The following is a 15285-nucleotide window of genomic DNA, read 5'->3' as shown; positions in this document are numbered from 1 at the left end:
CCACCCCATTGTATCTTCCTACTTGTTCACCATACCCAGTACTTTAACTACTGCAGCTGTCATCCCTCAAATCTAAGAACTAGAAGGACTTGTTCTGTATTTCATGAGAGTCTAAACTTGAAGTCCTACCCACACATGTTATTCTTTGTCTATAGGCAAAACAAATTGTTCATCCAGTGAGAAAAGGGTCCCATAGTTTATGATCAGAAATTTAATAGCCCAAGTTAAATCCTTTGGAGATTAAAGATGCATCAAGACTTATTTTGGGGGGGAATAAACAACATTGTTAGATGATGATGTATCTTATATTGTTTTAACACCAGAGAAAACATTTTAAAAGAATAAGGCTACTTTTTATTAAACCTTATGTTTCCACACAAAAAATCTGAAATTAAGTGCATTTTGCCATTTTCCAAAGTCAACTCAATTTATTAGTCGTCCTGGGTAGAGAGAGGAATTTCTGTAGCAGAAATTTCACAGTCCTGGGAGAGATCCATAGTCCCATAAAAATATATTTGAAAGTAAATGCACCAAAAATGTATATAATTCCAGATATTTATAAGACAGCATAAAATAAACCTTTAATAAAGTCACATTTGAATAACACTGTTGGCATTAGACTCTAAGGGAAATAGACCTATATTATCTTGGTTTGAAATTTAATTTGTTAGATGTTGCATCTCTAAAGACCAGAACTTACCAATTACATACTAAGATCTTGATCTAAAGTTTGGTTTAAATCTGTTAACATCTAAGTAATTAATATTTAATCCTTGGATGTGGCAGGTTCTGTGCTTTTCTGTAAACCATGACTGCAAAGATCATAACTACAGTACTTAAAACTGCTCTTTTGCCCAGCCAGCAAAACCCCTCTGAGCCTTGGTTTCCCCATCTGTAAAATGGGGATAATAAGAGTGCCACTCCAAAGCTGCTGTGAGGGCTCCATGAATTAGTACAAGTAAAGCATGTGGTGAGCATGCAGTAAGCGCTGTTACTATTTCTGACCTCAGAGATAGCAGCAAAGCAGCCTCTTTGTGGGTTGCAGCAACCTGCAGAAATCACAGCTTCTCTAATATTGATATTTCCACAGAGGGGGGAAATGTTGCTAGAAAAAAATTAACATTAATTCATGCTGTTTACATATTTTATTCCTGGGAGCGCCATGACGTCTTAACACAAGACAGAACCCAGGGCAACTGCAGTCGTTCTATGAATAATAGGAACCCATGTTTTATTTATCTGAAGCCTCAGAAGTGGGTTTACAAAAAGTCATACATGAGTTTTAGAACTGATAACAACCCTCATCCCCGCCCCACCCCCACCCCACCAAAAAAAAATTAATAATCGGCATGCTCATCCATTTAGCTGACACGCTCCGTGTTAGTGAGGAAGCGCTTGCTTCTCTCCATCAGTGGGAACTGTGGTCCCTGTGTCCTGTGAGAAATGGAAGCTGTGGTTGAGCAGAGACCAAGCCAAGAGGGATATTTCTCTTAACAATCGATGAGTGGTACAAAGGCTGGGACACCCAGTGTTCTGATGGCCGCTTTCGGGAAGGCAGAGACAGTTGTTCAGTCGCTTTTGTAGCGCTGCTTGGCTGAATCAAAGGCCTGGCAAATAAGCCTTATAAGGAAGAGTTAAAATAATTGGTTTAATTTACCAGGAAAGGAAGACTAAGGGATGACCTAATTTTCCATTGTAGATGAAAAGGTTTTTAAATGAAGAAGGTTTGGTCCTGCTGCTCTCCGTGCCCACAAGGATTAAAGGAAAAAACAAACCAACAGGCAAAACCTTCAATGGAAAAGGAGAGGTTGTTGACTTCGAGCTCCATAAGTACAATGCAGCCCTAACAGTAGTGAAGTGCCTAATTCTAGTAATTTTTAAGAAAATAAAAACAACTATTGTTGGTATGTTTACTTGTCTGATGTCAGAAAAGTAAACATTCATATTATTTCAGTCCATGGATACCATCTCTTTGGGAAAAAAAAAAAAAAAAAAGAGTTGCTTCAGGTTATCTTAAGGACCTCAAAAAAAAATGTTAAAACAAAAATAAAATTGAGAACTCAGGCTTACACTAGAGTTTTCTTGGGGGTAGGAAAATTTAGACATTTAGTCAATATTTATTGAACCTTCAGTTTATTAGAGTTAGGTCTGTTTTTCGGCATGTTGTTCATCATAAATTTGAGGTGTAATTTTCTCAATTCCCTAAATACTGGGGACAGGGTGGCACACTCAGCCGATAAGGATAAGGACCAGTCCTCATAGAGCTGGTGTCTAGTGGGGAGGTAGACAGGAAACACCTAAGTACATGAACAGGAAGTATGACAGATGATAACATGCTCACAGTGGCCACCTGAAGTCGGGGGTGGGATAGGATGACTAGGTGGCTCTGTTAGATCAAAGTGGTCAGGGAAGACCTCCCAGGGGAGGTGACCTTTAAGCTGAGAGCTGAGTGTCCAGAGGAGCCATTGTGCAAAGATCAGGGAAAGACCCCTCCAGGCAGCACAGTTAGTGCAGAGGCCCAAAGGCAGGAGCAATCTGAGGACTGCCAATGCTGGGGAGGAGAAAAGGCCATCTGGGCTGGTGCGGGTTGGACCATCCCCTAGTGCAGTGGTCGGCAAACTGCGGCTCGCGAGCCGCGGTTTGCCACTCTGTTAACTGTTGCCCATACTCGTGGGATATGGCTGTTAAACATGCATGTGGAGATGTCTAGTAGATAGTTGGACACATGAGACTGGAGTTGTAGGGAGGTCAGGACTGGAGATCTAGCTTTGGGCACCATTGGCATGTAGGTGATGTTAGAGCTCTGGGTCTGGACAGCTGAGATTTTAAGTATTGTTCTCCTATGTTTATAGTTGTCCTTAGGGACTCTAGTCACCTCACCAACTCTCATAACTTGCAAAATCCAAGAAGTGTGACATTCTGAAGACTTTGTATAAAATAATTTATACTGAACACTTTTTATTTTATTTCCAGATTTTAGAGATATTAATTTTCTGCATTCTCCTATATTTCTATAAAAGAAAAGGAATGAAGCACATTGTGATTCTTCTAACCCTGGTGGCACTTCTAGGTAAGGATATATTGTGTTTCCTAATTTTCTAATCTAGCCATGCTAACTCAAAAAGATTTGAAGGAAAATACTTGAGCATTCTATTCCTTTCTCATTGTTTCTACTTTTCAACTCTGATTTATAGAAAGAAACTGAGTCTCAATTATGTAAACTAGACTTTGCATGTCTATTACTAAAATTGATATATATTTAATTCTTTAAAAAATATATTTAACAATTTTTTACTTTTTGGTCATTATATTTGCTCTCTGAATACTTTAGGATTTTTTTTCTTAGAAATAATTGAAAAATGTAAAGATAGAAAAATAATTACAAAAATATTTCCCCCATGTTAAGAATGACTTGGAGTTGAGTGTTGAGGTTACAAGTGATTTTCATTTTTCTTTTCAGGCTTTTCTGCATTTTCCAAATTTTCTTAAACGAACATGTGTATTTGTATAGTTTTAAAAAATTAGTTTAAAATTTATTCGTAACCCCACTACCTAGAGTATGTAGGTTCTTCTAATCTTTTTTTCTGTGTACACGTAAGTACTTTCTATTTTTATATATACAATATTAGAGTGAGACTGCATTACAATTTTGTATTTCCATCTGTCCTCATCAACCACCCTCCCCCCACCAAAATAAAATCTTAGGAGAACTTGATACCAGTCTAGAAATAACTTTCAGAGTTATAATAAATAGTGATTAATCAGTTGGTGATTGTGCATGCTTTGAAAATGCAATGATCAACTCTAGCAACTAATAGTTGGTTTAGCTGTTTGGTAAAGAATTCCAGTTTTGTTTTTATTTTGTGTTTAAGTATAATTTAACATCAGGTGGTGGTTGAATTAGATGATTTTTTAAAAGTCGGTGACCTTTAAGGGCTTTGGCAATCCTGAAGTTCTGCGGCTAATGGAACAGTGTGTTCAGCTGTTTCTCCATCAGTGATCCCTTTGGGAATCCAAGCTGTTCAGACTACAGGACCATAATCGCATTGTGCTCTAATTACAAGCAACGGGTTTAGGAGGAAATCAAGGTCCCTCAAGAGCTAACTTGACAAACTTAAACCATCAAGTAACACACATCTCAATAGATACTTGACATTCCCTAGATTCGCTGAGATATGACTGTTGTCATACTCTGTAGAAAAATACATAAAAGGTCAGGTCAAAAGACATTTTAAAATGAAGAGGTGCCCAGTTGTAAGGGCCTCTTAGTTGGGATTGGGGGGTTTGTTTTTAGAATTTATTACCAGGTCTCCTCTGTTAAGTGTGACTTACAACAGAAAGAAAATACCTAATTTGGAAGTGTGCCCTAGTACTCTTCAAGTTTAAGTATACTTTCAGTTTTTGGAAAAGGAGATTCTAGAAGGCTTTTCCTGGTTGGAACACTTCACCTGCTATTTTTAACACATCATATATATATATATATCTCCTTTTCAGAAACTAAAAGGAGTCAAGTTCAGATATATTATGACCAGATATCAGCAGCAACAAAAACAGTATTTCTCTCCTTCCCATTGCCTTTGACTGATAATTATATTTGATTTCATGTAAAACTCTTTCTTTTTCTGTAGCTTTCAGCTAATTTATGGAACCATAGGTAACGTAATTTCAAGGGACCTAGGCAAAAAGGAAGCCCTGTCTTCTTCCCACCGAAACATGGTGTTTCCAGAAAATGCTGCATTGCGTTCACATTGATATAACCTTGTCAGGTCACTTTTTCTTCATTGCTATTTGGAACTAAGAAAAACGTGTTCTCTCATAAGGAACAGGTTCCTCTTCAGCATAGAAAATGTGTAGACATGCTTATGTAAATCTTAGATTTATGGTTGACTCTGAGAAATGCATACTCAGCTCTGGTCCTGCTTCCTATTAGTGTCTTCTTCAAAAAATATTTTAATGAAACTTCTAGGCACTTATTAACAAAGGGTTCATGCATAGACTAAGTACAACTCTTAGTCAACTCACAGAGTGGGCTCTTTTCACTTTTCGGTCTTCATATCTATTTGGCTTTAATTTTTTTTTTTTTTTCGGTATAGCTTCATAGTTATTTTCCCATTAATGTCACGTGGACAATCTGACTTTTCTTATCTCCTCCCTTCATTGTTTTCTCCTTTCCCATCTATTAGTAATTATAACCTCTATAGCAGCCTTTCAACAGTTACGGCTGGAAAATAAGCATCTTACTCCAAAGATAAAAAGCACAGTCACACAGCAGATTTTCAGCTGATAGAAGCCAATCTGAAGCCCAGCCCAGCTTAAACACCAGGGCTACTGCTTAGCTAGAGTCTTCATGCGTAAAGCATAAGTGGGGTATTGACCCCTGTACCATGTACGCTTACAATACGTATGTGTCATCCTGTCTCAGGTATGTATTTTATGTGTGTCCTTTGTTTTGTTTTTCAGCCTCATTGACTGTTATTTCCGTGAAAGCTGTCTCGGGCATGATCACTTTTTCTGTGACGGATAAAATGCAGCTAACTTATCCCATCTTCTATATAATGTTTATCATCATGATAGCGTCTTGTGTTTTCCAAGTCAAGTAAGTTAGCTTCCATGTCCTCACCCATCTTTCAGCATTCCTGTGCTGCTCTGAGCATCAGTCTTTCTTGGCTTCAGATGATAATTAAAATTAGATGCAACTGATTTAGAAGGGTGAAGGGTCTACGGCTTATCCTCAGCTAACATGCCTTGCAATATCCTTCACATCCAATCAGACGTTTTTACTGAGCATTGCCTTCACATCTTGTGAGCTCTAAAGTGCAGCCACAATCCAGCTAAGTGCACTTTGATACTTTCCTGATGCTCTTCTGCTTGTAATTAATATCCATCGTACACAGGTTGTCATTAGCAATAAATCAAAGGGGCAGGTCCACATCCAGATTTCATTTCTAAGTATAGGAAATACATGAACCCTTCACCTTCGCTTCTTAGCTCATGCTCATTAATTGCCCAGAGATGGACAAAACCAGACGTTTGGCCGGGAGGGAAATCCTTTCCCCAGAACTTTGTATCTTTGGCCAGAATTTGCTTCGTACCCAAGGGATTGTGGGATGATTGTTTTATGTTTCTCTTGGGGCCTAATAGTGGTGACATGGAACATTTTTAATTTCTGCTCTCCCCGCCTCCCCCCCTCCCCCCCCCCCCCCCCCGCCCCACCACCCCTCTGCTCCAATAGCTTCCCCTCCGTTTCACATGGTGAGGATGCCTTTGCCTGCTAGACTCTCGAATCAACCAGAAAGTTTTCTGTTTACCCCCAAAATGCTATGCAAAGCCACCACCATCCCAGTGCCAGCGAGGAAGTCAGAGCCCAAACTCAGGAAGAGATTGGTTCCTTTCTTAGTCCTAGAAGTCAAGTCTCATTGTCAGGGGTTGGCTATAGGCCCTGTAACTAGGAGTGTGGACAATTACTGGAGAAACCAATGTTTTGTCACTGTTTCATTAGTCATTTCCTTATAAGACCGAGTGTGTTTCTAATACTTGAGTCTTGCTGTTTTGTCTCTTCTTCTGAATTAATCAGGGCTGCTCTGCTACCTTTTAGAATGTAATGATTAGCATCATTATCTTTGAACTCTGCTTGATGAATTTAAAAGGTAGATACAGCACAGGTAAACGCGTTCTTATCGCCCTTATCCCACTTTAAATTACCTTGTTTCGGTCCCTGCACCTTTCACACTGGAGCTTGTGAACACACTAGAACTGGAGAACTGTGGCTTTCAGCCCTGGCTGCCCATTAAAATTACCCGAGGAGGCTTAATTACACATATATATGTGTATATGTGAATACACACATGCACGCATGTATATACTTGCACAGGCAGACCTGGGCTCTGCCCACAAAAATTATTATTTTTTCAATTGCTCAAGAATAGGACCTAAGCATTCATGCTTTTTGAAAGCACCCAGGTGATGTCAGTGCAATGCACTGCTCTAGAGAAGGTTCTAGTCCCTGGCGGAGCAGCACGGCACAGTGCGGGAACCTGAATTCGGTTGGTGGCCAAAGTGAGAAGCCGAGTTCCCACATGTGCTCTGCAGCTGGAGCCCTCAGCATTGTTTTTGAAACATTAAACATTCCTTTTCCTTCTCCATCTTCTTTCTTGGCACGTGGCATGTCAAGGCATAGCTATACTATTCCCTCGATATGATATTTAACAGATTCTAGGGTCTATCGTAATGAATCAGCCGCAGTGTGATACCGGTCCAGCAGCTTGAATTGCTTCCAACTCAAACTTCTGTGGCCTCAGAATATGATTAATTGCTTTTCATTGTTACTGTTGTTGGTTTAAACAGACCATAAAACCTGACATCTGATCTCATACATCAGATGCATATAAGCTATGACTGCTGATTGGAAATGCCCTTTTACTGCACTTCCTTTCCCTTTGTAGTTGTAGCTGAAGAACATGCATTTCTTGATGTTATTGTTAACTTATTGCTGAGCATCTCTTAAAGCCAGAGCTTCAGTAAATGCCTTCTGCTCTAGGTTCCTGAATCAAGCCACGAAACTCTACAATACAGCCACGGTGGTGCCCGTTAACCATATGTTCTTCACAACCAGTGCCATTATTGCAGGTGAGTTTTGGCTTTCTGTACTCAGGTGTTCTACCCCCACAACAGGCATGTAAGAAAATCAAGGAATCCTTCGGTTATTAGGATCTGCGTAACCCGTATCCTGCCAGCCTCACACAGTGTCTGAGTTTCATCCATAACACCCTCTAGGCCAGTGGTCGGCAAACTCATTAGTCAACAGAGCGAAATATCAACAGTACAACGATTGAAATTTCTTTTGAGAGCCAAATTTTTTAAACTTCTCCTAATGCCACTTCTTCAAAACAGACTTGCCCAGGCCGTGGTATTTTGTGGAAGAGCCACACTCCAGGGGCCAAAGAGCTGCATGTGGCTCGCGAGCCGCAGTTTGCCGACCACGGCTCTAGGACATGCTCTTGTACTGTGTGCGAATGCTCCCCAAGGCTCTCCACCTCCCGAGACAGCTCATTCCAGGTTTAAATTACTCTAATTATTTGGAGAGCTCTAATTATTAGAAATTATTTCCTTATATTGGACAGAAATTAGCCTCCCTGTGAATTCAAGACATTCATCTTGGTTCTGCTTTCTGAAGTCTTCTCTTTGCCAGCCCCGCTGGTGATGAGACCAGTGGAAGGGTTCTCTTGTGTCTTGTCTTTGGGCCAAACGTCCCAGGTCCATTAACTCTTCCCTCTCTGGCCTTCACCACCTTGATCAGAGAGTGGGGCCCAAAGCAGAACCCAGTGTTTCAGGAAGGCCAGACAGATGAAAACAGAAACGACTGCTTCTGCTGTTCTGGCCTCTATTTTTCTACTATTGCATTCTTTTTTTTTTTTTTTTTATGGACAGTTTTTTAATGTGTCAGACACAATAGTGTTTTTTAAAAAGAATGAAATTTAAACTTGGTTCCAACCCAAATACAGTAGATCCAGGTACATCACTCCTGCTGTTTGGTATTGGTTCTTTGGCTCATTGGATGAATTCACCAATATTGAGATTTCATTTCCTGTAGGTAGGGCATTATCTGTTTCCTAATTGGCTCATCTTTTTTACTTCATGGCAAACAATGTGACTGCCAGTGGGCAATTTTTAAAAATATATATATTTTATTGATTTTTTTACAGAGAGGAAAGGAGAGGGAGGGAGAGTCAGAAATATCGATGGGAGAGAAACATCTTTCAGCTGCCTCCTGCACACCCCCCACTGGGGATGTGCCTGCAACCAAGGTACATGCCCTTGACCGGAATTGAACCTGGGGCCCTTCAGTCCGCAGGCCGACGCTCTATCCACCGAGCCAAACCAGTCAGGGCCAGTGGGCAAATTTTTAAAAGTAGTTAGTACATTTTTCTGGCTTCTCTTTGGCATGTCCAAATTGCCAGCATCACTCCTCTTGTGCTTTGGGGCCATTAGTAAGTAAATGAAGGGTGACTTGAACACAGGCTCTGCACTACCACATAGTCAGCCTGACTACCAGGACGGCTGCTACCTAAGTGTAGGCAGCATGGCTATGCTGCACAGAGGGACACCTCATGTCCCGGGGGTGTGGGACTTCATCATGCAACTCAGGACAGCCTGCAACTTAAAACCTATGAATTGTTTACTTCTGGAATTTCTCATTTAATATTTTTGACCCTGGGTAACGGAAACCACAGAAAGCGAAACCGAGGCTAAAGGGGGCCTCCTCTATTGACGTGATTTGAAAAACAAGGTGTAGCTTTTTGTAAATATTCTTATCCTAAAATGTTATCTTCTGTTCCTGTTATAGGCATCGTATTTTATAAGGAATTCCTGGGTGCAGCTTTTCTCGCTATGTTTATATACTTTTTTGGGTGAGTAAATGTCTGAGGTAAGGTATATGAAGTTCTATTACCTTTATGTAGGATTGTTGGCATTGTACGTGAGGCATAGAAAACTGGAAAATTATAGAACAACCATTTCCTGGGCTCCTAAAGAAAACATTTTTCAATTTCACACCCGACACAAGGCTCAGTGACTTTGACTTTGTGACTTAGGTATCTGTCTGAGGGTTCTGAAACACTGGGGACTTTCCGTTCCAGCCACTGGCTCCTTGTAGCTACTTCATGCCTTTTCATACTATAGCAGACCTGTCTCACCCTTGGGGAGCCCTAGGTTAGGTCTCAATCAGGGAACTGTGGACACCTCGAGGATCACCTAGAATAAAAGACCACGATGGGCAGGTCTAGCTTTGGACCTAATGCCATCAGATTGGTGACATCCCTTTCCTGGATCTGGGTGCCCAGCTTTAACCCTTCATTGCTGGGCATCATTGCCGACATCCTTGCAGAGAATAGGACTTTGACGGAGGATCACTGAGGTATAGGATCATCCGTTGATTCCAAATGGCAGTCCAATAATGCTTAATGATTTTTTTTCTTTATTAAGGTATTACATATGTGTCCTTGCACCCTCACCCCCTGGTGTCTGTGTCCATTGGTTAGGCTTATATGCATATGTACAAGTCCTTTGGTTGATCTCTCCCCCTTCTCCCCACCCTCCCCTACCTTCCCTCTGAGGTTTGAAGGTCTGATCGATGCTTCTCTGTCTCTGGATCTGTTTTTGTTCATCAGTTTATGTTGTTCATTATATTCCACAAATGAGTGAGATCATGTGATGTTTATCTTTCTCCGACTGGCTTATTTCACTTAGCATAATGCTCTCCAGGTCCATGCTGTTGCAAATGGTAGGAATTCCTTCTTTTTTACAGCAGCATAGTATTCCTTTGTGTAGTTGTACCACAGTTTCCTAATCCACTCATCTGCTGATGGGCACTTAGGCTGTTTCCAAATCTGAGCTATTGTAAGTTGTGCTATGAACATAGGGGTGCATACATCCTTTCTGATTGGTGTTTCTAGTTTCTTTAGGACATATTCCTAGGAGTAGGATCACTGGGTCAAATGGGAGTTCCATTTTTAGTTTTCTGAGGAAACTCCATACTGTTTTCCACAGTGGCTGCAGCAGTCTGCATTCCCACCAACAGTGCGCGAGGGTTCCTTTTTCTCCACATCCTCGCCAGCACTTGTCGTTTGTTGATGATAGCCATTCTGACAGGTGTGAGATGGTACCTCATTATCATTTTGATTTGCATCTCTCAGATGATTAGTGACTTTGAGCATGTTTTCATATATCTCTTGGCCTTCTGTATGTTGTCTTTTGAAAAGTATCTATTTAGGTCCATTGCCCATTTTTTGATTGGGTTGTTTATCTTCCTTTTGTTAAGTTGTATGAGTTCCCTGTAAATGTTGGACATTAAATCCTTATCGGTGATAACATTGGCAAATATGTTCTCCCATGCAGTGGGCTTTCTTGTTGTTTGTTGATGGTTTCTTTTGCTGTGCAGAAGCTTTTTGTTATGATGTAGTCCCATTTGTTTTGTTTTTTTCTCTTTAGTTTCCATTGCCCTAGGAGCTGTATCGGTAAAGAAATTGAGTTGGCATATGTCTGAGATTTTGCTGCCTGTGGATTCCTAAGATTTTTATGGTTTCCCATCTTACGTTTAAGTCCTTATTCCATTTTGAGTTTATTTTTGTGTATGGTGTAAGTTGGTGGTCTAGTTTCATTTTTTTGCATGTATCTGTCCAATTTCCCCAACACCATTTATTGAAGAGACTGTCTGGACTCCATTTTATTTTCTTGCCTCCTCTGTCAAATATTAATTGAGTGGTTTGGGTCTATGTTCAATATTTGACAGAGGAGGCAAGAAAATACAATGGAGTCCAGACAGCCCCGGTGCTTGGAGGGACAGGGCAGAGGCCAGGCTGCCAGGGAACATTGTCCCTGGGGAAGGTGGCCTGTGCACTGTGAGGCCAAGGGTGATGTTCTCCCCAGACCCCTGACCATGCGTGGCTTCTTCCCCTCCTCCTTCCCTCGTTCATCCTGGTCCCTTTAACCTGCATCATTACCTTTGTAATACAGTTTGATATCTGGTATTGAGATCCCTCCTACTTTGTTCTCCTGTCTCAGGATTGCTGCAGCTATTTGGGGTCTTTTTTTTATTCCAGGTGAATTTTTGGAGAGTTCGTTCTAGGTCTGTGAAATATGCCATTGGTATTTTAAGGGGGAGTGCACTGAATCTGTAGATTGCTTTGGGTATATGGACATTTTATCTGGTATTCTGCATGACCGTTGTTATGCGAACTGGAGCACAGACTACTCTCAGCACAGAAAACCATCTATCTTGAAAATGCAATTTCATAAGATAGTTGGGCAAGGCTAAACTTCTGGGATCTGGAAACTGTGACTATTCTTATGGCCAAGGACAACTAAATTTCTTAGAAAATTAAAGAATAAATTATTTTTGTGTGTGTGTGTGCTCGTTTTGCATGCCAGTAATGGGTCTGGGCATGCATGGATAGAAAATGAGACTTAATGTCTACCCAAAGGGTTTAGAGCCTGAATTAGTCTCCAGATGGTGGAAAGCTGGGGCAGAGATTTATTGGAAGCTCTCCAAGGCTTGGTTCTGAGGACAAATATTATTGGCTGCAGCAATTAAGACAAGTTTTAGGCAGCTTACCATGGGAAACAGAAAGAACAAAACCAGTGGAATGTATGCCATCATGTGGAATATGGGGCTGTTATTTAATACCATGCGTTGTTTCAGCATTCTGTATTCATGTTCTTCTTACAGGTGTTTTCTGTCATTCCTGGGTGTGTTTTTGGTCACAAGACATCGAGAGAAGGAACATCTGCCACAGTCTTACATTGACTTGGGGACTATTCCCGGTAAAAGTGTATATTCTTTCATTTGCAATAGAAAATGTTATCCTCATAAATTAATCATTGCTGGTATTATTTAGGGCAGTGGTCGGCAAACTGTAGCTCCTAAAAGCCACGGTTTGCCGCTCTGTTGACTAATGAGTTTGCCGACCCCTGGGATAGGGGCTTAATCACAAGGAACAACAACAGCCTGTAATTATTGGAATCGAGAGTCTAGGTCAGTGGTCGGCAAACCGCATGTGGCTCGCGAGCCGCAGTTTGCCGACCGCTGATTTCGGGTGTTAAATTCACAGAAAACATAATTATTTTCAAAACATAAGCACTTAAAGCATCACCTCTGGTATTATCATTAACTGTGCTAATGCTCACCTATTTGGATGTCGGGTTTGCACAGGACACAGGCTACAAAAGAACTGACCCTGTTCTCTTGATTTGGGTGATGTTGCCGATTTCCTCTGTGAGTTTCCTTAAACTGGAAAAGAGGAGGAGAGGAACAGGGACGGCTCCTAGCAGCCACCCCGGTGCTCGGGGGGGCCTTGGAGGGACAGGGCAGGGCAGAGGCCAGGCTGCCAGGGAACATCGTCCCTGGGGAAGGCGGCCTGTGCACTGTGAGGCCAAGGGTGACCTTCTCCCCAGACCCCTGACCATGAGTGGCTTCTCCCCTCCTCCTTCCCTCGTTCATCCTGGTCCCTTTAACCTGCATCATCTTTCCCGTTAGCTCCTTACTTTCCCTGAGAATCGCTCGCTCGCGTTAGTCCTGCAGCCCGCAGAAGCAATGTCCAGGACGAAGGACACCCTCCACTGTGTCCGCCCCCCAATAGTCTCCAGCTTTGCTAGGGATTGGGGGTGACCTGTAGGTGCCTAGACAGGAGTCGTGGTGTCCTCACAGGTTCCTCCACCGTTCTGTTAGGACCAAGCCTTTGAAGTACAAGCCATTAAAGCCTCGTCCGCACGCCTGAGAACACGTGGCCCCGTGAATTCTGTGCTCCATTTCCCACGTGAGCCCTCCGATCGGCTAAGAGCGTTCAGGGCAAGAATTAAGAACTGGCGTTCGTGGCAAGGTGTGCATTAGCGGTGGTGACCTGTGTGGTCAGAGGTTCGGTAGGAAATAAAGTTCACTTACTTTCCACTCTTTTTCGTTTCACAAAGCCCCACGCATAGGATCCGTGGCGGTTAGAAGCCACTCTGAAAGGCGGCCTTTCCGTGTAGTCCTGTGCGTTAGGCTCAACGTAAAAGACGGGACTCCGGGGAGAAAGCTCTGGAGATGGGGGAAGGCATCGTGTTCACCTCCTGGCCAACCCGGGCTGGTCTCCGTGCCCGGCGTGGCAGTCTCTCCCCTGGGCAGTGCTGACCACATGGCGAGGGGCATGGAGTCCCCTGGGCCTTCCCCCCGCTGGCGTTTTCCTCTTCTGCTTCGAGGGTGACCACATCGTATAAAAAGGGGGGAATAAACGTGGCCTAGATAGAGGAGACATTACGAAGACTTACGCTTCTATAAGAGCTCGAAAGATTTCTGTGTGATTATTATCTCCGCAGGGAAACAAACGCTGGATAAAATACAGCCAGATTCAAACGGTTTATCCCGTGGAACCCTGCCTGATGGAAGTGACTCAACAAAGAGCCCAAGTGGAGAGAAGAAAGAGGTCTAAAGTGCCGAGAGCGATGGCTGTGGGCCTGTTACTCGATCCCACCTTCTTAAAAAGCTGCACATGTTCCATTTGTGTCAGCAGCTATTTATCGCTGACATGTGCTCGCGTGCGTTCCAGGTCTCTGCCCACCTCCATTCTGCGGACACTCGGGCCCCCCTGCGCTCTGACAGTCTAATGCTCGCCTGGAATGTAACTTGAAGTGCCCCCCACACCCGTGGCCTCTCCCTAGCGGGGCCTCTGGCCGCCTGGATCCTAATGAGAGCCTGGCTCCCCGAGCAGAACTGCCACGCAGAAACGTGCCCCGATCTGGCTGCTCCCAGCGTCCAGGAGTGCCGGCTGCTTTGCTTTAAAGAGACACTTCCCCCACCCCTGCAGCCTGACTCCTGGAACACAGGTTTGAGAGCAAATCATTTTTTGAAATCTCTTCTTAGCCGCCCCGTCATGGTCTCACTTTTCTGTTCCTCAATAAGAACAGGGAGTCATCTTTTCTGAAAACCAGCCCTACTATGCCCCTCCTTTAAACATGAAGGGTGCCTTTAAGTTCGAATTTACAAATGGCATTCTGAGATGGGACAGACCAAACCTAAAGACCTTGCTGGCTTCTTAAGGGAAAAAACCCTAAGAACTAGGACCAGTTTTTTTAAATAATATAGAACGGTGACGTTTCCTTCAGCTATTAAGATCCTATTACACTTGAATTGAAACTGAAGAAAAAACTTCATATCCTATGCCTTCGTTTGCTTAGCTGTTATAATTTATCATGTGGGTTGTTATAAGTTATATGTTGTAACTCTTAACACGTCTCAAAAAATCGTATTTAAATTCCTGGTGATAGTTTCACTAGCACGGCGTTTCTCCCCTACGTCATTATTTCAAGCTTTATAAATTCGCCCAGGTAGAAGGCACAGTTACAGCATGGGGTCCCAGCCATTTAAACCCTAGACAAAGCACACACACAGCCAGGTGGTCCACCTGAGTCTAGAGAGGAAGCCCGGGGCTCCTGTCCCCGGAAGGGCTTTTCTGTTGCCACTGGTCACAAGTCAACTAAGATCACATCTGCAGGCAGCGTCCATCATCATCAGCTACTTATGAATCTACCCAGTGTTTAAACGAGGAGAAAAGAGTTAGCCTTCATTGTAACCAACATCAAATAATAGGCCCTATCCTTCAGGACATTTCAAAACCTTCAGGTCCCCTCTGACCTGTCAGGACAGCGAGGTTCCAGCCACTTGCCTTTGTGTAGCTTGTTGATCGCCGTCCTATGGAGACTGCGGTTTCCATGGCTGCAGGTCTGTGAGCTGTGTTCTTGGTCAGACCCTGCACT

At 42.7% G+C, this 15285-nt stretch overlaps 1 protein-coding gene across 2 annotated transcripts in view; it reads left to right on the top strand.

The window, feature by feature from the left end:
* The window catches only part of NIPAL2 (NIPA like domain containing 2), a 62886-nt gene extending 48197 nt beyond the window's left edge, over nt 1–14689 (top strand). Inside the window, exons 6-12 of one of the 2 annotated variants that reach the window (XR_008554520.1) lie at nt 2974–3070; nt 5461–5596; nt 7538–7626; nt 9344–9407; nt 12224–12318; nt 13223–13373; nt 13849–13909. Coding sequence is in view for 1 of the 2 variants with exons in the window: in XM_008148515.3 (XP_008146737.2) it covers nt 2974–3070; nt 5461–5596; nt 7538–7626; nt 9344–9407; nt 12224–12318; nt 13849–13961 (594 nt within the window). In the remaining variant the exon portion in view is untranslated. Of the gene's footprint in view, nt 1–2973; nt 3071–5460; nt 5597–7537; nt 7627–9343; nt 9408–12223; nt 12319–13222; nt 13374–13848 lie in introns of both variants that reach the window. The other variant, XM_008148515.3, reaches the window with a different exon arrangement.
* Nucleotides 14690–15285: the final 596 nt, after the last annotated feature.

Source organism: Eptesicus fuscus, chromosome 19 (assembly GCF_027574615.1).
Source record: "Eptesicus fuscus isolate TK198812 chromosome 19, DD_ASM_mEF_20220401, whole genome shotgun sequence".
Classification (NCBI taxonomy): domain Eukaryota; kingdom Metazoa; phylum Chordata; class Mammalia; order Chiroptera; family Vespertilionidae; genus Eptesicus; species Eptesicus fuscus.
The sequence above is the reverse complement of the archived record's forward strand: the minus strand, read 5'-3'. Positions and strand labels throughout refer to the sequence as shown.